At 34.0% G+C, this 23,858-nt stretch overlaps 1 protein-coding gene across 1 annotated transcript; it reads right to left on the reverse strand.

The window, feature by feature from the left end:
* Window positions 1–329: 329 nt before the first annotated feature.
* LOC126719572 (exopolygalacturonase-like) lies at window positions 330–2,447 on the reverse strand. The gene is made up of 4 exons (XM_050422104.1): window positions 2,328–2,447; window positions 1,818–2,126; window positions 674–1,189; window positions 330–569 (listed from the first exon to the last, which is right to left on the reverse strand). Exons 1-4 carry the CDS (start codon window positions 2,445–2,447, stop codon window positions 330–332), a joined length of 1,185 nt encoding a protein of 394 aa, XP_050278061.1.
* Between the last annotated feature and the right edge of the window lie 21,411 nt (window positions 2,448–23,858).

Consider the following 23,858-nt stretch of genomic DNA (forward strand, 5'->3'; position numbering starts at 1 on the left):
ATGCTTAACAATATTGGTGCACAATATCACTTAAGAATAAAAAGCATTTAGGAAGAGTTGAATAAATTTTTTGATTTTTATTAAGAATGTTCTCAATTGCAATAACAGAACAATTACTATCTACAACAACACTACAGATCATAGCAGATTTCAACAAAAGGCTGAACCTTTACAACTCAAAAAATAACTAAAAAAAATTCCCCAATTTCATTTAAATAAAGAAAAGGGGAACATGTTAGATGGGATTCTATTTAGAATAGAACCCCGATAACCTATCTGCAAATTGTATTTGTTCATTCTACATTAGTTTTAATAGCTTGGGAAGCATTTCAGTAATGTTTATTGGTACAAGCAGGAGGGTTCAACTTGCCCGAAACTGCAGGCTGGACGTTAGTACAAGTGGAAGTAGTAGATCCTCCACCTCCCTTGTACGCAAGATCAATGTCAGAAAGCACCACTTGTTGGCATGGTACACTCTTACTGCAAATAAGATTCAGAGCTTCCTTTGTCAAAGAAGTGCCACTAATTTTCTTGAAGCTAACATTGCTGATCTTAACTTTAGAGGGAGACTGAAAACAAAACAAAAAAGCGCACCCAAGAATTTGATATTAGTAGTTTTACTTTTTTTTTAACATCAAAATTTGTGTATATATTTGTGATGTTTTATAATAACCTGGTTTGAGCATTGACTGTTTGGGCAGTAGTTTTGATCAATGATGACAGGATTGGCAACATTGTTCATGACAACATCCTCGAAATGTATATCAGAAGCAACTCCAGAAGAGGAAGCAGGCCATGTTTTGATTCTAACACCATTATCTGTATTGCTAAGTGTGGCACCAGTAACTCTGATTCCTGAAACGGGTTCTTCATTCTCGTACCTTCCAAGACTTCCAACGCTGATACCATGGCCAGGTCCACAAGTTACTTGGTTAACAGTAACATCTTGGGTTCCATCACCAAAGGAGATGCAATCATCACCTGTTCCAATAGTGGCATTGGTAATGGTGATTTGAGATGAACGTCCCATGTGGATTCCATCAGTGTTGGGGCTATCTGCAGGTGCAGTTATGGTAACATGTTGGAGTTGCAACTTCTTGCATTCCAAAAGGTTGATGTGGAAATATTTGCTGTCCTTCGATGTAATGTCTTGGACTTTTGAATTTGTGACGTAGTCGAACCTTATATTCTGTTCATGTTTACAAGTTAGATAAATTAAAACGCTAAATATGAGCGCTCGAGTTTCATTTAAAAAGATTTTAATTAGTAAAATGATAACGATTCTTTGAATTATAAAAAAATAATAATAATAATTTTTTTGGAAACAAACGTGATCATTAAATCAATATAAAAAAAAAATGGTAAAGTTGTAGCAAATATTATTACATAAAAACTTACAAACTAATGTTTCTATGAACGTGGTTGGTACTACTTCAATAATATTATATTATATAAACAATTCTTCAGAGACCACAAGCTTTGTCAAAAGATTACATATGCGATTGTGATTGGTGATTATCGCTTTTATATTTAACCATTGTTTTTTCTATATCGCTTATAGTCGCACATGTTAGTGTTGTGGCACAAAAAGTACTCCATAAACTTTCTAATATCTAAATTTTAAAATTAATTCTTTTTTGAGTTGCGACACATCACTATACAAAACTTGTCAAATTATTAGTAAAACATCATTTAACATATAAATGTTTGAATTTTTTTTAACGGGTAAATTTTGTAAAGTTGTAGTGTTTATGTATATCTAATCTAATAGAAAATGATGAAATATAAATGCTAATTAATTAAGATTGAAATCTTACAATAGGAAGTACGTTGCAGTTTTTGTCTTCGGCACACTCATTTTTTTGCCATGCTTGTTGTCCTTTGCCATCAAAAACTCCACCACCTGACACAGTGAGACCGTCGATACGTTCAAAAGCAACCCAACCATCTTTACCGTTGAAGGAGGCAACATCTAATGGGGCCTGTAGGGTTCCCTGAAGGTTAAACTCAATTGCACCTTTGCATGGACCCAACAAAGTCACTAAACCTAGTTTGTATACCCCTGCTGAAATCACTACTTTACTTCCTGCTACTGCGCACGCAGCTTTCCAAGCTTTTGTCAAAGCCTACACACATTGTAAAAAAAAAAAAAATCAAGATCAGTAAATAATAATCATTTTGCATTTTAATGTTTTATCATTTGGTCATGACATCAATCCGTTTCTGGTGTAACCGAAGTTTGAACCTAAGTTCTCTTGTTAAAGTTAAAAGGCTTTACTAGTGATGTTAATTGGAACACACTCTTCTTGTCAATTACTTATTTATACCTGGGTTATATCAGCATTAGGTTGTGCTCCATATGATTTAACGTCAAAGACCTGCTGGGCTTTGGTGGATGCCAACACCAATAGCAAGGAAATTGTTGCAATGCTTAAATTCTTTCCCATCTTTTTGTTCTTTATTTTCTTTCAATTGCCAGTTTGTTGTACAATATTATGGTAACCTCATTTGGTTTGAAGCTCTTTATACTTCAGTACCTGAGTTCCACACCATTGAAACTACTCAACTAATATTAACTAATTTAGTGCAAGGTTGCTAAGAACTCTCCTCTATATACTTCAACTTCTATACTATTATTAGTTTTTGTGCTTTCTCCTCCACTAATTAATTTTCGTTTGTTATTGTATAAGATAAGATTATTTTACATTTGATATCATCTTAACTTCTTTGCTTTAAATGGCAGCAACCTGAAATACATTCATTTTATCATGTAAGCAAAGTGAATACTTCCATTAGTAAGGGGGGAAAAGTCTAGTAAAATCTACCAAAATTTTCCAAAATTAGCATAGGTAGCATGCTTGTCTACGCTTTACAATAGCAAATAATGAAACCCACCATTATTTTACTCATTTTTTAGTTTTCGATGTATTTTGGTAAATTTGTTTTGTTTTTTTTTTCTTGGGGGGGGGGGGGGAGGTATTTCTATCATTTTTTAGGTTTTGAGATGTATTTATGTCATTTTTTTTTGTTTAGAGGGATCTTTTGTTCAATTTTTAGGTTTTAGGGTTATTTCAGTCATTTTTTAAGTTTTAAGGGTATTTTGGTAATTTTAAGTGGTGTTTTTTAGCGTATTTGGTCTTTCTTTAGGTTTGGAGGGTATTTTGGAAATTTTAAAGGATTTTAGGAGTACTTTACTCATTTTCGAGTTTAATGGGCGTTTTAGTAATTATGATTATTAGGTAATTGGGTGGGTTGGAGTTTAACCATAATAATTGGGTTAGGTTGGTATTGGGTTAGAAGTTATTAGTTATATGGGTACTAAATGAGTAAATGTGTTTTAACCAAACCAACAGCCCTCCCTAAACCCACCCATTTGATACCCCTAGTATTGGGGATGAACCACCGCTTAACTTGATTTGATCGGGTGAATGGGTTAGGGATCTGTTGCTAATTGAACGGTCAGTCGAATCCAGGTCTCTTACGTTGTTGGTTAGGTGGGGTAGAATGTTAGATGACAGGGTCTGGGCAACAATTGATAATGATAGCATCAAAGCAAAAAAAAAAAAAATATATATATATATATATATATCCAACCATTCTTTAAACACTTGTAGCCTAGATCAAGTGAGGCAGGAACACAATAATAAGTATTTTTGGGTTTATTTGATTTGAACCTGAACAATAGACTCAACGAGAAAATGAGAAAACGAGAGATGAGAAACAAAGAATATATACATTGATCAAAAATGATATTTTTGCCAACATATCTATTATGTGACAAAACATGAAACATATTATATTAGTTATGTGACAATATTTGAAACTCGAGTTTCACTGGAAACTTAAATCAATAATCAACAATCAACAAAACTTTTTCTTGCTATGAATCTTATCTAACATAGATATACATGAATGACTTCAAATTACTAGTTCGTATGCTTTAAAAACACATTTGGGTTGGCTTTGTCAACGTCCTTAAAAGAGCTAGAGAATGTTTGTTTGAACTGTAAAGAATGGGTAATGTAACAAAAAATGCATGGGAATGGACTTCCCCCCCCCCCCCCCCCCCCTTGCACAGTAAGCAAGAAATGGGGAAGAGTGAAATTAGTGTTCTCCAAAATTGAATAGGTAAGTTGATGTTATTAACAATAATGGCTAATTGGATAGTTGAGTGTTTATGCCATTAAATCTCATAATAATCTACGATTTAAAAAAGAATGGGCTATAAATCAATCAAACAGTTCGAGCTCATTTAGAAAAATAACTTCTTCTTTTTATTCATTGGTTTACTAAATAACTGAAACTCAGGCTCAAGTTTAAGCTTAACTACTAAACAAGTCAAGCTTAAACATAATAATGTATTCATAAACATGATGATTCAATTTTGATAGGAACCCCTATATAGATAATAGTTGTTGTAATGTTGTATTTAGTTTGTCAGTTGGTTAGTTAGTTAGTTACAATTCCAAGCATGTCAATCACATTTAGCACATGTTAAAATTATTAATGCACATGGGGAATAATAGGACCATTAGGGTAAGGCCATGTGGGCCAATAGAATAGTTTTATGGTTCTATAAATACCTACTTGTAATCATATTACCATTATTGAAGAATAAAACAAACTCATTGCTTACTGCATTAGTGCGTCTTTCTCTCTTAATCTCTTTTTTTCTCTATGGAGGGTGACTACCTCGAATTAAGTTAATTTCGCTACAATTCCTATCCATCCCCATTAGGAACCACTAGGTTCCTAACAAGTAGTATCAGAACCATCAATCTTGAGACGAGCAATTGTGACTAAGGAAAATTTAAGAAAGAAATACAACAAATTGTGAGCAAAGCTTCAGAGGATGTCAAGGATATTTCAGAAAAAGGTCAAGGCCTTGGCTGAATCTAAAAAGGCCATCAAAGAAGAGCTCTCAAGATTGCAAATGGATCTTAAGAACATGACAGAAGAGGAGTCGCAACTTCTTGAATGTACAAGCAACAAGTTTCAAATTGTTGAATAAACAAAAACTGTCTCTGATATTGAAATGTCTTGTCTGGGGCAGATTGATATATACTTCTCTTCAACATAAGCTGGAGTTACTAGTGTTTGTTGTGCCTTTAGGAGGAAGAAAATTATGGTCACTTTGCACACTGAGGTTGATAGTTTCAAGGATATGAAGGAACAGTATTTTCTAGAGTGTATTTCGGGTAACAAAGTTTCCTCACATCTTATTTTAAATTTCTAATGAATGTAGGCCATATTACATCTTTGTTTAGAGCAGTGTGCAATAAGATATAGTTAGTCATGTCTTTATGCTTCTAGTTAGAGATAAATTGGAAGCTCAATAGGTATTATGTTTATATTTGAAAGGAGAGAGAGGAGGGTCAGTCTGGCAAAACTTTCTATTTATGGTGTCTGGAGCAATGATGCATTTAAACTGTGTCAAAATTACCATAATATTGTTCTGTGATTTGAACCCTTTGTACACATTGCTCTTAATATTTAACTAGAGTTTAATTTCTTTGATTTGTAGTCACTAGTCATCACTCTATATTTTGAGGCATCCATACCTAATGTAGATTATTATTAGTATATCCGTGTGCAGTCTCTCACTCAACAGCCTGATTTTACAATTGGGGTGAAGAGTTTGCACCTGACCAAAGGTGTGCCCTTTATCTATTGCATTTACCTTTGCTCAAAGAGTAAGAGTCAATAGTGCCTTATGGATCATCTTGCCTAAATTATTTTTAGTGGGCTACAGCTCAATTGGGTTCAAGACCCACTGAGTGCCTATGTAGCTTACAAATTAAAAGACAATCTTCATTTCTATCATGATATCATCATTCTTATAACTGCATTTATATATATATATATATATATTATAAAGAGCATTAGCATTGGGGTGTAAACCCCCCCCCCCCCCAATTTGTCAGTTTAGAACCACACACCCAAAACCAACTTTATTTAAGTGTGTATTGCTAAAATATTTGGACACTTTGCTATAGTAAATTGTTAATTTTACAACTTACTATAACTTGGTGTTAAACTTAAAAATTATTATTTTATTCACTTTCTTTCTTCTCTGAATCCATCTTCTCTCTCACCTCTCTCCATCTCAACTCTTTGACTCTCTTTCTTCTCTCTTCTCTCTCTGACACCCCATTCTCTCTCTTTTACTTTATCTAGTTTTTCCTCTCTTTGATTCACTCTCTCTATCGCTTCCTTCTTTATGAGTCACTCCCTTTGTTTATTCATTCTCTTTGTATCTCATTCCTCTCTCTCTCTCTCTCTCTCTCTCTCTCTCTCTCTCTCCATCTCTCTCTCTCTCTCTCTCTCTGATCGTGCAATAGCGGCGGCTTGGGTCTTGGGGTGGAGACATTGTAGGTTGTGGGTTTTGATGGATCATGCAATGGTGGGTTTTGGTCTATAATGTGGTGGATTGTGGTGGTGAGTTGGTTTGGTGTGGTGGTGAGTTGTGATAATGGGGTTAAATTTGTTAGGTCCTTATTATGTATGGTGATGTCGTTAGATTGGGAATCACCAACACGAACAGAGAGAATAAAATTATGTAACGTAACAATGAATGAGGAGTCCCAATATTTATAGACTCCTCATGCCTCTTGGAAAAAAGATATGTCTATTTACCAAGAGATGCAACTTATCTAAAAGACACACCACTTCTATAAATAACTAACTTTAACACTTAATTAATTCTTTGTTATTGGTTGGTGAAGCAACGCCATTCACCAAGTGGGTGTTATTATATAGGTGAGGGTGCACCATATTATGGTGTGATCACCTTTCACTATTATATTCTAACATCTCCACTTGATCGCACCATAATAAATGGTGTTAGCTACAATTAACATATACTATAATGTCACCGTGGCATTGCCTTATGTTGATTCTCATCTCTGTCTTTCATAGATCGATGTCAGTGTCTAACTCGGGCAAAACTTGTGTACACATCTTGCCATGTACCACTGACCGCACCCTTCGTTATATACCATTCCTATAGTATACTCCGGATATCTTATCATTCACTATTATTTCAAATAAATGGCATCAAACATGCGGAACGCTTGTTACCACATCCAGCTGAGATTCTTAGTCCACACCCGCACCACCAGTCGATGTCCTTCAGCCACACATATTAAACATGTGTTGACCTACACTAAATCGTTTAATACTTCCTCTAAGCCAGTATCGTGAAGGTTTTCTCATATGACTTCAGCAACCTTTTTTTATTGTACAAGCTATATTATGTATGATGCACATTAGTGGACTTTACATTCATACACTAATTTCTTATACAATACTATTCTGCTTGATATTGACCAATTATGTCCCTAAAGCAGAAGTTGCATAGCCATGTTCTCCGGGCGTCCCCAGTCCTTCCATATATGCAAATACATGTAGTATATCATCTAGGTTTTTGGATTCACAAGTCTCATATTTCCTACATGTACTTTAAATTTATCTAGAGTCAATCCTTTGGTAATAGGATCAGCCACCATCTCGCTTGAGGGGATAAATCGGACTTGTATTTCACCCTTTCCTCTATATCTTGAATATATTGATTATTTGTTTCAGTGTCTTTGCTTTTAGAGCTATTTGCTCCACTTTTTATCAACGAGATAGCGGATTTATTGTCACAAAACACATCAACTAGTCTATTTGGTATACTTAATTTTAAACTATCGACAAATCGCTTAATCCAGACTGCTTCACTTACCGCTGTGCTGCATGATATTTATTCTTCCTCCATGGTATGTTTTGCAACACAACCTTGTTTCTTACTTAACCAAGAGACAGCTGTTCCACCTCACATGACCACTAGTAGATTTTCTATCATCTACTTCTCCTGCAAACTCAGCATCTGTATGTCCTATTATTTCTAGATTAATAATTCCAAAACATAATTTCATACCTTTGGTGCCTTGGAGATATCTAAAAATTCTTTTGACTACTTGCCAATGTACCATTCCAAGATTAGATTTATATCTACTTACCAATCCTACTGCATGACAAATATCTGGCCTTGTGCTTGTCATTGCATACATTAAACTGTCCACAGCTTGGGCATATGGGACTTTTTCCATAAATTCTTGCTCTTCTTTATTCTTAGGGCGCATATTCTTACTTAATATAGTTCCTTTACTTACAGATGTACTCAAAACTTTTGATTCTACCATTTTAAATTTCTTAAGTACTTTCTCCAAATAGTTCTCTTGATCCAGATATAAGAATTTTGTATTTCTATCTCTAGTTATTTTAATTCCTAATACATATGTAGCAGGACCCATATCTGTCATTTCAAATCTTGATGATAGGAAAGATTTTGTCTTTGGAATCATGTTTGGGTTATTTCCAACTAATAATATATCATCAACATATAATGATAATATTGTTAACTCATCGTAGCGTTTCCATATGTAAACACAGTAATCCAGTGGACTTATCTCAAAACCAGTCTCTAATATTGCTTGGTGGAACTTTAAAACCATTGTCTAGAAGATCGTTTGAGTCCATACAGGGATCTTTTTAATTTATAAACTTTATCTTCATGTCCTTTTATTTCAAAACCCTCTGGGTGTAACATGAATATATCTTCTTTTAATTCACCATTAAGAAAAGTTGTCATGACATCCAATTGATGCAACTCTAAATCCATTCTTGTTACAACAAACATAATTATTCTATTTGAAGTAAATTTAGCTATTGGTGAATCAGTATCAACAAAATCTACACTAGATTGTTGATTAAAACCTTTAGCCACCAATCTTGCTTTATATTTATCTAAACTACCGTCAGCCTTAAATTTCTTTCTTAGAACCCATTTACAGCCAATGGCCTTTCTTCCATCAGTAAAGATGTTAATTCTTAGACATCATTTTTCTTGATGGATTCTAATTCATCTATCACAGCATCTTGCCATTGTTTTAAATCATTGCGTGTCATTGCTTGTCCATAATTAGTTGGGTCCTCACTTAAATTTTCCTCTATATTATATAAATGATAGTCTTTGAGCATAGTTGGCAACCGTCTAATCCTTTTACTCCCACTTTTCTTAGGATCAAAGATTTGTTGATCCGGTACCAATTTATCTGATATTCTTTTGCTCCCACTTTCAGCAACATCCTTATAATGATCTTGTGTTTTATTATCAAGGTCTTCTTGTAATCTTATTTCTTCAAATGGTGTAATTTGATTGGTGCTTTCAAGGAAAATAGCATCTCTACTTTCTATTAATCCCTTTCCTTGATTATAAAATCTATAACCACTACCCTTTTGAACATATCCAATAAATTTGCACTCCCACGTCTTCCTTTTTAATTTATCTGTTAGGTTCTAAAGTTTAGGATTTTATGTATTTAGAACTCTAATTTGTATTGTTGGCAAACCATGATCAAAACAATGTGTTTAGAAGTGTTTAAGTCTAGCTCAAAGTTGTGCGTCTATGTAAAGTTGGAATCGAGTTAAAGCAGGAAAGGATTGTGCCTTTCGGCCTGGCTCGATCGATCGAAAGACAGGCTCGATCGATCGAAGCTCGGGCAGAATGTTTTTTTCCAGATTTGTCCAACTCAGCCCTAAGTGTTTTAAAATATTTTTAGAGTTTCTTATTTGTCCTAAGTATAAAAGGCAAACCCTAGCCACGTTTTAGTATTACTCATATTTGCGGTTTGTGTAAATCTCTTATAAGATCTAGAGGAGCTTTCCTTTACACAAACTTAGAGTTTTCAAGGAGAAGATTTATCTACACCTTGATGATCAATTCAGTTGCAACCATTGAAACTTAAAGAAAACACAAGCGGGTGTGCTTGTAGCTGGTGGTGAATCCAAGAAAGAAGGAGTCCGTGAATTCGGAGTTTACACGTGGTCATGTCAGTAAGTTCTACTGGTTGGTAGCAATAAAAAGTCGAGCGTGGGGGCTTGTAAGTCTTATTGTATGAACTTCGATTCTTTCAAGATAGTGGATTCAAGTTTACCTTAAGGATAGCTAGGTTAAATCCTCCCTAGGTTTTTACCAGTTTGGTTTCCTGGGTGATCATATCTTGTGTTATTTATTTTCCGCTGCTTTGCATGATTTGATCTTTTATATTGTGATAATCTAGACTTGTTTAATTGGACTAAGTAACAACTTGGCTAATTACCTAGGTTTAATCAATTGTTTAAGGGGTCTAAAAACCATCAAGTGGTATCAGAGCGGGTAGCTCTTTTGTTGTTGATCCTTTGATCTCTGAGCTGATCCTTGACCCCTGTTGTCATGGAACACGGACACTCTCTAGTTATTCCTCCTCACTTTGATGAGAATAATTATGCTTACTGGAAAGTAAGGATGAAAGCATTCCTGAAATTCATTGATGAGAGGGTGTGGAATTCCGTTGAATACAGATGGGAGAAGCCCACTACTCCTGTTAGTGAGTGGGAAACTTCTCAAAAAGAAGCAGCTTCGTTTAATAGCAAGGCTATGAATGCGATATTTAATGCTATTTCTATGGAGGAATTTAAGAGAATCTCCAATGTTGAGATCGCTCATACTGCTTGGAATATCCTCTAGACTGTGCATGAAGGCACAAAGGCTGTCAAAATAAATAAATTGCAGCAATTGACTTCTAAATTTGAAAGCATTAGGATGTCTGATGATGAATCTTTTGATGAATTCTATGCTAAATTGAATGATATTGTTAATTCTGCTTTTAACTTGGGTGAAATCTATGATCAACCTAAAATTGTTAGGAAAATTCTTAGATCTTTGACTAAAGATTTTAGACCCAAGGTGACTGCCATTACTGAAAGCAAGGAGGTGGACTCCATTCCTGTTGATGAACTTGTAGGATCTCTTCAATCCTATGAGTTGGATCTACCCAAATCTACCAAATCCAAATCAATGGCTCTTAAGTCAGTTGATGATGTTGAAGGTGGTGGATTTGATGATGAGCTCTCTGCTACAAAGATTGCCTACCTTGCCAAGAACTTTAGAAACTTTCTTAGGAATAGCAATAGATAGGCAAGAGGCACAAACACTGCTGAACCTAGAAATTTTAAGAAGCATGATCTCACTAAGGTTAACAACAATGATAAACCTAGAGAAAGAGTAGGTTAATCTTCCAATAATTCCTTGGGCTCTCAGTGTTTTGGATGCCAAGGGTATGGACACATGAAATCTAAATGTCCAACCTATTTAAAGTCTAAGGGTAAGGTTATGGCTGTAACCCTTAGTGATGGTGAAGTTGCTGATAATGAGTCTGATTGTGATGAGGATGGAAACTTCATTGCTTTCACCGCTACGGCTGTAGTTGATGAGAGCATATCTGTTGAAGAGAACCCTTCTGACAGGGAACTTTCTAAAGATGCAGATCTTCAAGAGGCCTATAATAAACTTTGCAAAGTTGTTATAAAAGATGCTATGAATGATGAACTTGGCCTGAAGAAAATTGAATCTCTTGAGCTTGAAAAGAAAAATTTGCTTGTTAAATTGTTTGATACTAATGATCTTTTGAACAATGTGAAAACTGAAAATATGCTTTTGCTTGATAAAGTTAAATTTTTGGAACTTGATTTATCTGTTGCTAGATCTGCTAGTTCTAAACTTGATCAAATGCTAAGTGTTCAAAAGTCTTCTTCTGACAAAACTGGATTAGGTTATGTTGATAGCACCTCTGTGTCCGCTCCCCATTCCACAAAGTTTGTTCCTTCATCTTCTTCTTCTGAACCTTCAGTGAGTGAGATAGTAAGTGAAACTGTCAAACCCCCTGTGAGTGAGGTTGTTAAACCCTTAGAAGGTTCATCATCTAGGAAGATTAGGGTTGATCTGAAAGAGTCTAAGTCTAAAAAGCCTACCCTATCTAAGGACAAGACACATGATAAGCCTGCATGGGTTTGTCATTTTTGTGGAAAGTCTGGACACATCCGTCCAAATTGCTACAAGCTGCAAGCTACTAAGAGAGCAAACAAACCAAAAGTACTTGTGCCTCAAGCACTTGATCCTATGGTACTTATTGGTGATTTGGTAAAGGCTTTAAACCTTTATTCCAATCCTGGAGTTGGTAATCATTCTCATGTGAATAAGAACTCCAATGCTCGTGGTGCATCTCAAAGGTTTTGGATGCAAAAGACTCGACCTAACTGAGTCTTTCTGACATGGTCCTTGTGCTTCATTGCTCTGCCCTTTGTGACCACTGTTCTTTAGTTTTGTTTTGTTTTATTGTTTCTAGGATTTGCATAGCATAACATTCATGCATTTCATTCTAGATGTTTTTTTTATTTTATTTTTAAAAAAAAATAAAAAAGAAAAAGGAAGCACATTTTGTTTTGTACTATTCTTCTTAGTTTTTGTGAACAAGGTTGGTTAATTTATTTTCACATAATATGTCTCTTGTACCTTATTTAGCTTTGATGAGCTTATTTATTGCACTTTACTAGTTGAAGTTTTGTAGTGCATGTTGTATGGGAAAGATGTTTATGACTTTTGATTACTATGTCTTAATCTTGAAGTCACATGTTTTTAAATGTTTGACTTGAACTTTTAGAGAAAGGCATAAATAACCATCTCACCACTGTTCACTAGCTAATCATGAACACCTTAGTGCATATCATAAGATTTTGTGCTCGAGAAAGTGTAACACATGCACAAAAAGAATATAAGGTGAAGTCTCGGGTTAAATTGCTTAATTCTTAAAATCAAAATTGGTGTGTACTATTAGGCTTGATGCCAAACTCACATAACTTAAAATTGGAATGTATATTATGAGGCATAAATATAAGAAACTTACATGATTGCAAGCTTATGATCTAGGAGATGTGGGAGTTATATGATGTAACTCTTTAGGTAATAGTCTCTTTTAAATTCTTTGTGATGAATTTTGTAGACTTTGTGATTAATTGCTATTCACATATCACCTCACATGTATCTCAAGCTTTTGCTAGTTGCACACACTACACAAGTTACTCTTTGCTAAACATTGTACATGTTATTGTGTGTGTTTATGGTCTGACCAACCAAGTTGTGCAAATACTTTGAATTTTGTACAAAATTAATTTGTTGCTTGAAAATTTGTGGAGAATGCAAGAAATTTTGTTTTGGGAATTTTGGGCTTAAATTCTTTTTTTTAAAATCATATCATCTCATACTCATGCATTTTTGTTCTTAAATTTCAATGCTTTGAGTTAAATCAAATTGCTTTTCAAAAATTGTGTTTTTCCTCAAAAATATGGTGAGCCTCTGCCTAATTCGATCGATCCATTCTGTTTTTTGATTGATCGAAAATTTTTAAATTTGAGAGAGAGAGTCTTTGTCTGTTTTGATCGATCGAAACTCGTGAATCAGGTTTTTTAAAAAGACAGATTGGATTTTTCAAAGTCACTTTTTCAAATAGTTTTCAACTTTTCTCTCTCTCTGCGTTGGCTCTAGGCTCCACCATCAAATTTTTGTCGTTTTCGTTCAAGATTTTTGCAAGGTTTTTGTCCTTGGAGGCCGGTAAGTCCCTTTTGCCCTTCCTTTTCAATTTTATTTCTTGATTTCATGCATTTTTCATGCATTATCATGGGTATTTTCGGCACTTTGAAAATATTGGGGTTTTTGATGATTCGAACCTATTTTGGTGAAATTTATCAATGGGTTTTTGTTCTATGATGCTATAATGATGTTCCTTATAGTTTAATTTGATCAATTTTGTGATTTTTGAAAAATTGGAAATTCTAGGGTTTTGAATTTGATCCGAATTGGGGATTTTGTCTAATTGGGTTAAATTGATGAAATTGGCTTATCAAATTGATGTATTTGGTCATTATTTTTGTTATTATATCATGTGTAATGATCAATTCATCAATATTTTTCAAATTAATCAAGTGGTTTTCCAAATTTTGGGGTTTTTGTGTTAAAACCTTAATGTTCAAGCCAATTTTGTAAATTTGAACCTTTTGGACTTAATTCACTGCATTAGAACATGCATCATGTCATTTCACTTGTTCATGCATCATATAGATTTTTATTATATATTCTGTTTTTGTGCTAACTTGCAGTCTGTCCTTGGTTTTGGTTTTGTGTTTTTGTTCTTTTGCTCTGTGTTTTGGTCCTTATCTTAGCACCATGCCTAGGAAAACTAAAGCCAATAGGACCCCTTCCACTTCTTCTGTGTCTCCCTCTAGGGTTGAGGAGTTTAGGAATGAGAAGTGTCATGAGGCCTATGAGACTTTGAATCGTAAGCGTAAGATTTGGGCTGAGCGAGTTGTGGTCTTAGATGAACTTGATCCGGCCATTAGGGCCAATTTTGAGTCTAGAGGTTGGTTGCCTGTCTTAGAGATAGATCATCCACCCCCGACCGCCCTGATTAGAGAGTTCTTCTCGAACCTCTCTTGCCACATCTATGATTCCAACACCCTTGTTAGGAGTTGGATACGAGGTGTAGAGTTCACCATTACCCCTTGGGTAGTGGCTGAGGTTCTTGGGGTGCCGGTTGTTCGGGATGCTGACTATCCCTATGATGAGTCACCCTCATTAGATGTTGTCATGTCTTACATCACTAGGTCATCTATCCAGTAGGGTTCTGATCCTTGGATCACGTCCACTGAGCTTACCGAGACGGCCTATCTCTTCTTTAAGATAGCATGTCATTCCTTGTGGCCTATCTCTCACTTCCACACCATCCCTTTAGAGCGATGTGTGTTTTTGTATGCCTTTGTTTCTGAAGCGTCTATCAGTTTTCCTCACCTGTTCTTTCGTTCTTTGAATGAGGTTCATAGGAGTTCTACCGTAGGGCATGCACTGATTCATCCTATTTTCATTCATAGGATTTTGCTCTTCTTAGGTCCAAGATGGTTTTCCATCTGGTAATCCTGTTCATGTGATTGCTCCCATAGGTGCCACCTTTCTTCGTTAGAGGGCTGCTCAGTTGAGAGTTGCTCCTTCTCGTCCTAGAGGTGCGTCATCTAGTGGTGTTTCCCCTCCTCCCTCTTCTACAGGTACAGCTGCTGCTGAGACGTCAGGTGCTGCTGCTGATGCTGATGTTCCTCCACCGACTGCTTCGGATGATTCAAACATTCGTCGCACGTTGGATCATGTCTTGACCGTTCAAGTGGCTCAAGGACAGATTTTGGTGGACGTACTCGATGAGATCCGTGCCTTGCGTGCAAAGTTGGCGCAGTTTAGACCACCTCCCTTTTGATGATGGATATCTTGTTTGCCCTTTGGCATTCCGTCACGAAAAGGGAGAGTACTCTGTAGAGTTTTTGCTTTCAGGGGGAGTTTATTTGTTTTTGGTTGGAGCTTGTGGAGTTTAGATTGTATCTAGGTGCTTCACTTTGTACTTACATTTTTAGCTCTTGCCTTGTTTTTGATGGGATATTCATGTTAGGGGGAGTTTTATGTTTTGTTGGTACTTTATTTGTTTTGTTGGTACTTTATTTGTTTCTTGTTTCAAACTGCTTATTGATTTATATTTCTGAGTTATTCATTGATATATGTCTTTATTTGTGTGTTGTTTGAAATCAAGAAATTATTTGTTTACTTGTATTGTTTCCACACATGCGGTTATGCATTTTGTTTAGTGTTTCAAGAAATATACAGGTTGATTCAATTGAGCTGCTGTCTACACTTGCAACTGATGAATAGTAGTTAGGATTGAATTTGTTTTATGAGCATTATTTCTAGTTGTGTTTTGTCACGGATTGTCAAAGGGGGAGTTTGTTAGGTTCTAAAGTTTAGGATTTTATGTAATTAGAACTCTAATTTATATTGTTGGCAAACCATGATCAAAACAATGTGTTTAGAAGTATTTAAGTCTAGCTCAAAGTTGTGCGTCTATGTAAAGTTGGAATCGAGTTAAAGCAGGAAGGGATTGTGCCTTTCGGCCTGGCTCGATCGATCGAAAGATAGGCTTGATCGATCGAAGCTCGGACATAACGTTTTTCTGCAGATTTGGCCAACTCAGCCCTAAGTTTTTTAAAACGTTTTTAGGATTTCTTATTTGTCCTAAGTATAAAAGGCAAACCCTAGCCACGTTTTAGTGTTGCTCATATTTGCGGTTTGTGTAAATCTCTTGTAAAATCTAGAGGAGTTTTCCTTTACACAAACTTAAGGTTTTCAAGGAAAAGATTTATCTACACCTTGATGATCAATTCAGTTGCAGCCATTGAAGCTTAAAGAAAACACAAGCGGGTGTGCTTGTAGCTGGTGGTGAATCCAAGAAAGGAGTCCGTGAATTCAGAGCTTGCACGTGGTCGTGTCAGTAAGTTCTACTGGTTGGTAGCAATAAGAAGTCGAGCATGGGGGCTTGTAAGTCTTATTGTATGAATTTCGATTCTTTCAAGATAGTGGATTCAAGTTTACCTTGAGGATAGCTAGGTCAAATCCTCCCCAGGTTTTTACCGGTTTGGTTTCCTGGGTGATCATATCTTGTGTTATTTATTTTCCGCTGCTTTGCATGATTTGATATTTTATATTGTGATAACCTAGAGTTGTTTAATTGGACTAAGTAACAACTTGGCTAATTACCTAGGTTTAATCAATTGTTTAAGGGGTATAAAAACCATCATTATCTCTTAATGGTTTTGGTATTAGTACATGGGCTTTGCATCCCCAAACTCTTAAGTTTGATAAATCTGGTTTGTGACCAGTCCAATATTCATAAGATGTAAGATCTTTGGATTTTGTTTTAACTTTGTTTAATAAATAATTGGCAGTTGTCAAATCTTCCCCCAAAAAATCTGCGAGAGTTGTGAATGTGCCATCATTGATCTTGACATTTCCATTAGAGTTCTATTGCGTCTTTCAGCAATACCATTTTGTTGAGGTTTATAAGGCATAGTATAAATATGCCTAATTCTTTCCCCTTTGCAGAACTTATCAAAGACTTCATATTCACCACCTCTATCATTATTTATACTTTTAATTGGTCGTCCTAATTGTTTTTCTACTTCAGTTTTATAATTTTTAAATTTTTCGAGTGCTTCAAATTTGTGTTTGAGTAGATATACATATCCATATCGAGAATAATCATCAATAAAGGTGATGAAGTATTCCATTCCTTTGTGTGTTTTGGTTCTCAAAGGTCCACAAATATCTGAGTGGATTAGTTCTAATAACTTTGAAGATTGTCAATGTTTAGTTAAAGGTTTTGCTATCATCTTTCCTTTGATACATGATTCACATACATCAAAATTTTCAATGTTTAAATTAGGTAATATACCAATTTTACTCATTCTTTCTATTTCATTTTTACTTATATGTCCTAATCGAAGATGCCATAAATAAGAAGAATATGACACAATAGAATAATAGCAAACTGAATCTTTATTAAAAATATTATTGTCAAGTACGTACATATTATCAATTCTCACTCCTTTGAGTTTTATATTACCCTTACAAATAGTCACACGACCAGACTTCAACCTAATTTCATAACCTTTTTTTATCTAGTATAGAAACAAAAATGAGATTCCTACGAACATTTGGTACATATAATACATTGCTTAAAATTACAATAATATCATTAATAGATAATCTACAATTTCCTTCACCTAATACATCACTATAAGTATTATTTCCCATATAGACTTTTTGTTCTCCTAACTTCTTTTCCTTCAGATCAACAAACAATTCTTTACTTCTTGTTATATGTCAAGTTGCGGCTGTGTCGATCCACCAATTGTCTGATAATGGCTTAATTATCATTGCTTCAGAAATGGTCATTATTATTTGCTTTGTTCCATTGTTTTTGTTATTATTATTATTATTATAATTAGGACAATTTTTCCTAATATGACCAAATCTTTCACAATGATAACAAGCATTTTTTGGTCTTCCTTTGTTTCTTTGCTTATTTGGCCATCGTTTTTGGTATTTTCTTTTCTTATATGGAAATGATGTATTTTTCCATTGTCGCTTAGGGGGTTTAGATTTAGGAATTGTTTGAGTCATCAACAAATTATGATTTTATTTTCAGACTTTCTTCTTTTCATTCTTTCTTCTTCAAGTACTAACAAAACAGGTAATGATATCATAGTGACTTCTTTACCACTATGTGTGAGTGTAGTAACTATATGATCCCAAGATGGTGGAATGCTATTTAAAATGGTTGTTACTAGCATTTTGTCCAACACAAGATTATCTGCATCGACCAATTCTTTGGCTAAAAGTTCCATGGTATTAATATGATCACCTGTATAATCACCTTCATTCATTCGTGTACTATTAAATTTATCCAACAATAATTGTACATGTGTGTCAGATCTTGGTCCATATTTAGCTTCTAATGCTTCCAACAATTCCTTTGCAGTTTCTTTATCTTCAAATAAAGGTATTATATTGTCTTTCATTTGGTGTAGCATAGAAGCTTTAGCAAGTGAGTCATCCACTTCCCAATTATCCCTGACTTTAATTTCCTCATTGTAATTTTTATCTATTGGTATGGGTTTTGTTGTTGACAATGTATATAAAGTCCTCTCATGCGTCAATAAATATTTTATATGACATTTCCATGATTGGAAATTAATGCCATTGAGAATTTCAATACGATTAGAATCAAATGAGGTTTACCACCGTGCACCCTTGGTGCGGTGATCGCTCTACAAGTATAAGTGCTTGTAGGATGTGGGGGACAAGGGCCCGGGTTCAAGTCTCCAAGAGGGAATTTCACACACATATACACTTAGATTAGGCTAGAGTAGAATTTCTATCTTGTATCAACAACAAAAAAAGAATCAAATGAGGTTTTTATTGTCATTGTAAAGTAAATATACCACCCAAGAAATATATTGAAAATGTGTTTAACGTAATAATAAAATAAAACTAATAAACACACCAAACTCTTTATTATATAAGCAAATTAAGTACAATAAATATACTTATATTGTCTTTGTTAAATACAAACACACCAAACTGGAAAATAAAACTAAAAAGTAAAATAAAACACACTAACATATAAGCACATTATTTAAAAGGAAATAATGAAACTATTACATATAATGACGCTTATAGTCATTCATGTGTCTTTCCCAATATGCTCTTCTTGGGTTTTGCCACGGATATCCTCTAAATGATTCTACGTGCCTGCTTTTGTATTGTGGGGATCTCAAATTGCGTCTTTGTCTTGTAGACCTGGATGACTCTCCTTTTTCAAATTTGCTAAATTTTCTTTTCCTTTTGTAATGAGGATTGGGAATGCCTTTGACTTGTTTACCCTTTGAATTTTTGTCAATTTGTGCTTAAAAATGTGAATGAACTTCTTTGTAATAATGATTGTTGCTGTAACTATTTTCAAAGTCAAGAGAATCCAATTTTTTATTCAAGTTTAGAGACTCAGGATAACCACGAATTGGACTCCGAGTGGGCCTTGATTGTGGGCTTGATTCAAGACTTGAATCACTCCAAGTCTTGATAGCTTTGCGAAGTGGGCTTGGTAGAGGAGTTGGAGGCCTTATAGTCTTCTTGGCTATTGCTCTAAAACGTGGACATGTTTCGGGTTGAATAAAGGGTTCAATAGGATTAGGATTTTTTTTTTTTTTTTTTTTGAGAAACAATAGGATTAGGATTGAATTGCTTTATCTCTTGAACTTTGGGATAATCTTGATAGATACTTGAAGAGTCTTGTTTTACTTAGCAAGCTTGACAGATATTTGGAGAATCTTTATTGTCGGCAAAGGGACTCTGAGATGTGGATTGAATGAAGACAAAATCCTTTGAAGATTCGTTGAGATCTGAAGCACGATAATATAAAACAGTGTCTCCTTAGGTAGTTACTTTTTGAACTGGTGCTTGCTGAGTTTGATCTTCTTCACTTCTCTGGTCCCCTAACACAGATTCTTTAGTATCAACTTCTCCAAATATTTCAGTTTTCTCAACCAAATTTGAAATTTTAGATGGATCACTTTCAAATGGGGTTACTACAATATTGAAATTAAGTCCATTTGGATTCTCCGGATCAATCCAAAAGTGGGTGTTATCTTCTTTTTCAATTTCCAAATCGTTGATCTCAGTTTCCAGTTGATTCAATGTTTCTTCTTGTATCCTTTCTTGTTCAGTATAAGAATCCCAATATTTTTCTTGAAGAACAAAATCTTAATGTACTTGATGAACCGGTGAACGGTAAACCACCAATTCTCACCCAAAACGGTGGTTCATCAGGATGGGCAATATTTTGATGATAATTATACTAAGACACTGATGTTACTAAGCGTAATACCTATCTATGAATTGTTTGAAAAATTAATTTCAACAATTCAATAGAGTAAATATAGGTTGTGGGTGAGGGTGGTGGTGGTGGTTGTGGTTGTGGTGGTGGTGGAGTGTTTTTTCCCTCTGGACCATTGGTTTTAATACCACTATTAGGTCCTTATTATGTATGGTGATGTTGTTAGACTGAGAATCACCAACACAAACAGCGAGAATAAAATTATGTAACGTAACAATGAATGAGGAATCCCAGTGTTTATAGACTCCTCATGTCTCTTGGGAAAAGATATATCTATTTACAAAGATACGCATTTTATCTAAAAGACACAACACTCCTGTAAATAATTTACTTGAACACTTAATTAATTCTCTACTATTGGTTGGTGAAGTAACATCATTCACCAAGTGGGTGTTATTATATAGGTGAGGGTGCACCATATTATGTGATGATGATGGTTGTGGTTATGGTGGTGATGATAGATTCTTGGTGGCTGTGGCGACAACTATGTTTTTTTTTTTTTTTTTTTTTTTTTTGGCTATAGGGTTTGATATGTGGGTGAAGAGAGAGACATTGCTATGAAGTGAGAGTGACAATAAGAAAGAGAGTGAAATGAATAAAAAATGAATAGTGTTTAGTGTGATGTGAAAAATAATAAATAGAATGTTGGATAAATTGTAAAATGGTGTTTCAAAGTAGATAAAGTAACTTTTTGGTATTAAAATAGGCATTTTTTTTTTTCTTTTTTTCTTCATTGCAAATCTAGCTGTTAGTGCTCTAAGACAAAAGGTGAAAAGCTAAAAACTAAGAGTCTGTTTGGTTTGTCTTAGGTTTGTATTCATTTTCTATTTTCATTTTTTGTACTCATTTCTGCACTCAAATCTTGTACTCAATTTTTTTTTTTTTTTTTTTTTTTTTTTTTTTTTTTTTGTTTCCAACTCATATTTTTGTTTGGCACTAATTTTCTACCATTGTTTTCCCTAATTTTTTTTTTTTTTTTTCTGACAACCCCCAAAAAATACAAACACAGAGGAAGCCTTTGGTAGTTATAATACTCGCTAGAAACCATTTACCTCATACAAACTAGTAATAATCAGAGCAGATATGCCTGAAAATATACAACACACAACCATGGATCTACCATTAGATTTCAACAAACTCACCCCCTAAACACCTTAGATTCACCATCAGATATGCCTTAAAACAAATAACCACCATATCCATTTCAACAAACCAATCCACCAAAAAACCACCACACCCAAAAGGAGTCCACTACTAGTGAGCATTGCCATGGATCACTCTCATCGATTGACCACCACCACCATTGAGAGAGAGAGAGAGAGAGAGAGAGAGAGAGAGAGAGATTTTGATAGGACAACTTACTGTTAGTGGGACCCATGAAATTGGTTTTTTTACGAAAATGACACGATATTCACTTTCAAGGAAATGAAAACGCCCAAAAATTGTATGCTGTTTTTTGAATATTGAAAATGAAAACTAAGTAAAAAAAAAAAAAAAAAAAAAAAAAAAAAAAAAAAAACCCAACTAGTGTTTTTTTTTGTGGTGGGTCCCACAAAAAGCTAAAAATAAATACTAAAAACACCACATTTTTTCTCAAACCAAGCACCCTCTAATATTTTTACCAAATAAACTCTAAATCTTGTGTTTGACTTTTTCAACTTTTAATTTTGGTTACTTTAGTGGCAGAGCCACATTGAGATTGAAGGGGGCCTTGGCCATCTAAAATTTTTGGAAAAAAGAAGAAGGAAATATATATATTTTGGGAGAGAGAGAGAGAGAGAGAGAGCTTTTGATAGGATAACTCACTGATAGTGGGATCCACAAAATTGGTTTTTTTACGAAAATACTATGATATTCATTTTCAAGAAAATGAAAACGCCCAAAAATTGTACGCAGTTTTTTTAATACTGAAAATGAAAACTAGATACAAAAAACACAACCAAACCAGTGTTTTTTTGTGGTTGGTCCCACAAAAATTGAAAATAAATACTGAAACCTCCACTTTTTTTTCTCAAACCAAACACCCTCTAATATTTTTACCAAATAGACTCTAAATCTTGTGTCTGACTTTTTCAACATTTAATTTTGGTTACTTTAGTGGCGAAGCCACATTTAGACTGAATTTTTGGAAAAAATAAGATAAAATAAAATAAAATAAAAAGAAGGAAATATATATATTTTTGGAATTATCCTAATTAATTTGAAACTTTTTAAAGAACCCTTATTATTTTGGTTACCCATACTCGATAATATGCATATATAGATTTAAGAAAGTCTAAAAATAAATATAACTTTCATTTAAATAGAATATGATCCAATCAGTGATAAATATGTATGTCAAAAAATTGCAATAATTAGACATTTAGCATCTATAAAATGAACACAGAAGTATTTTAACAATTACCTCAACAAATAAAAGGGATTTTTTTTTTTTTTTTTTTTGTAAATATAGATTTAAGAAAGTCTAAAAATAAATATAACTTTTATTTAAATAGAATACAATCCAATTAGTGATAAATATATGTGTCAAAAAATTGCAATAATTAGACATTTAGCATCTATAAAATGAAGGTCAAAGGTTTTGTTGATGTGCTGCACCACCAAGTCCACCACACAATTGCAGAACATTTTGATTAGTGCTCACACAGGTGACTCTCTCTCTCTCTCTCTCTCTCTCTCCATTTACCTTTCTTCTTCTTTTTTCTCTCCAATTCTTCTCTCCTTTAGGCTACATTGCTGTAGTTTCGTGATTTACAATGTAAAAACTAACAAAGCTTCCATGTGAATGTGTAAATAATAATGACAAACTAGACTAGACAAGACAAACAAAGTTCCCCAAGCTTCCAGGTAGGCCCTTATGTAGCTGTGCCCCTAACCCCCTTTGTTACCCCACTTACCTAATTTCCAAATAATGCACTTTTCTTTTCATTTGTTTTCTTTTAATTTTCCTTATAATATATTATTTGTTATTACAGTTTTATGTATATATATATATATATATATCATATGGCATTATAAATGTACTTGATTAAAATATACTACTATATAACATTTAATTTATTGATGAAATAATATAACATGTATTTAGTTGTTTTTTATTAGAATTTTTTATGGGTCAAAATTTGAATGATTGTTTGTCTTTTATTGTTTGTCTTTCATTAGTAAGTTTAGGACTATTGACACATTCTTGAAATGTATATTGATTATTAAATTGTATTATACATTACTATTCTAGATTTCATACACACAAAAAATTAGTTGTCTAGTTCTATGTATGACTTCCCCAAAGATAAATTCCTAGTTCCACCACTGGGTTACTTTATAAAGGAAAAAATTAAAATGGATATGTGACAAGGTGTAGGTGATAAAAAAAATAAAGTAAAACATTTAGTGTTTCCATTTTATGCTTTATCAAGTATTGTATGTCATGCATTTATCCTTTTTTTAAAAAAAGTGAAAAAAAGGAGTAACACATTTTGAGTGACAAAACATAAAGTAAAATAACAAAGTTTGGCTTTAAATAGGTTTGAAATTATCTTTCCAACTATTATGTGGTTATATGACTATTATCTATACATGTGTATTATTTAAACAAATCACATGACTCATTACAAAGGTTATGTGACTAAAACTACATATATGTATGGTCTTCAATTGTCACATAGTGAGTTAAAA

Source organism: Quercus robur, chromosome 3 (assembly GCF_932294415.1).
Source record: "Quercus robur chromosome 3, dhQueRobu3.1, whole genome shotgun sequence".
NCBI classification, from domain to species: Eukaryota; Viridiplantae; Streptophyta; class Magnoliopsida; order Fagales; family Fagaceae; genus Quercus; species Quercus robur.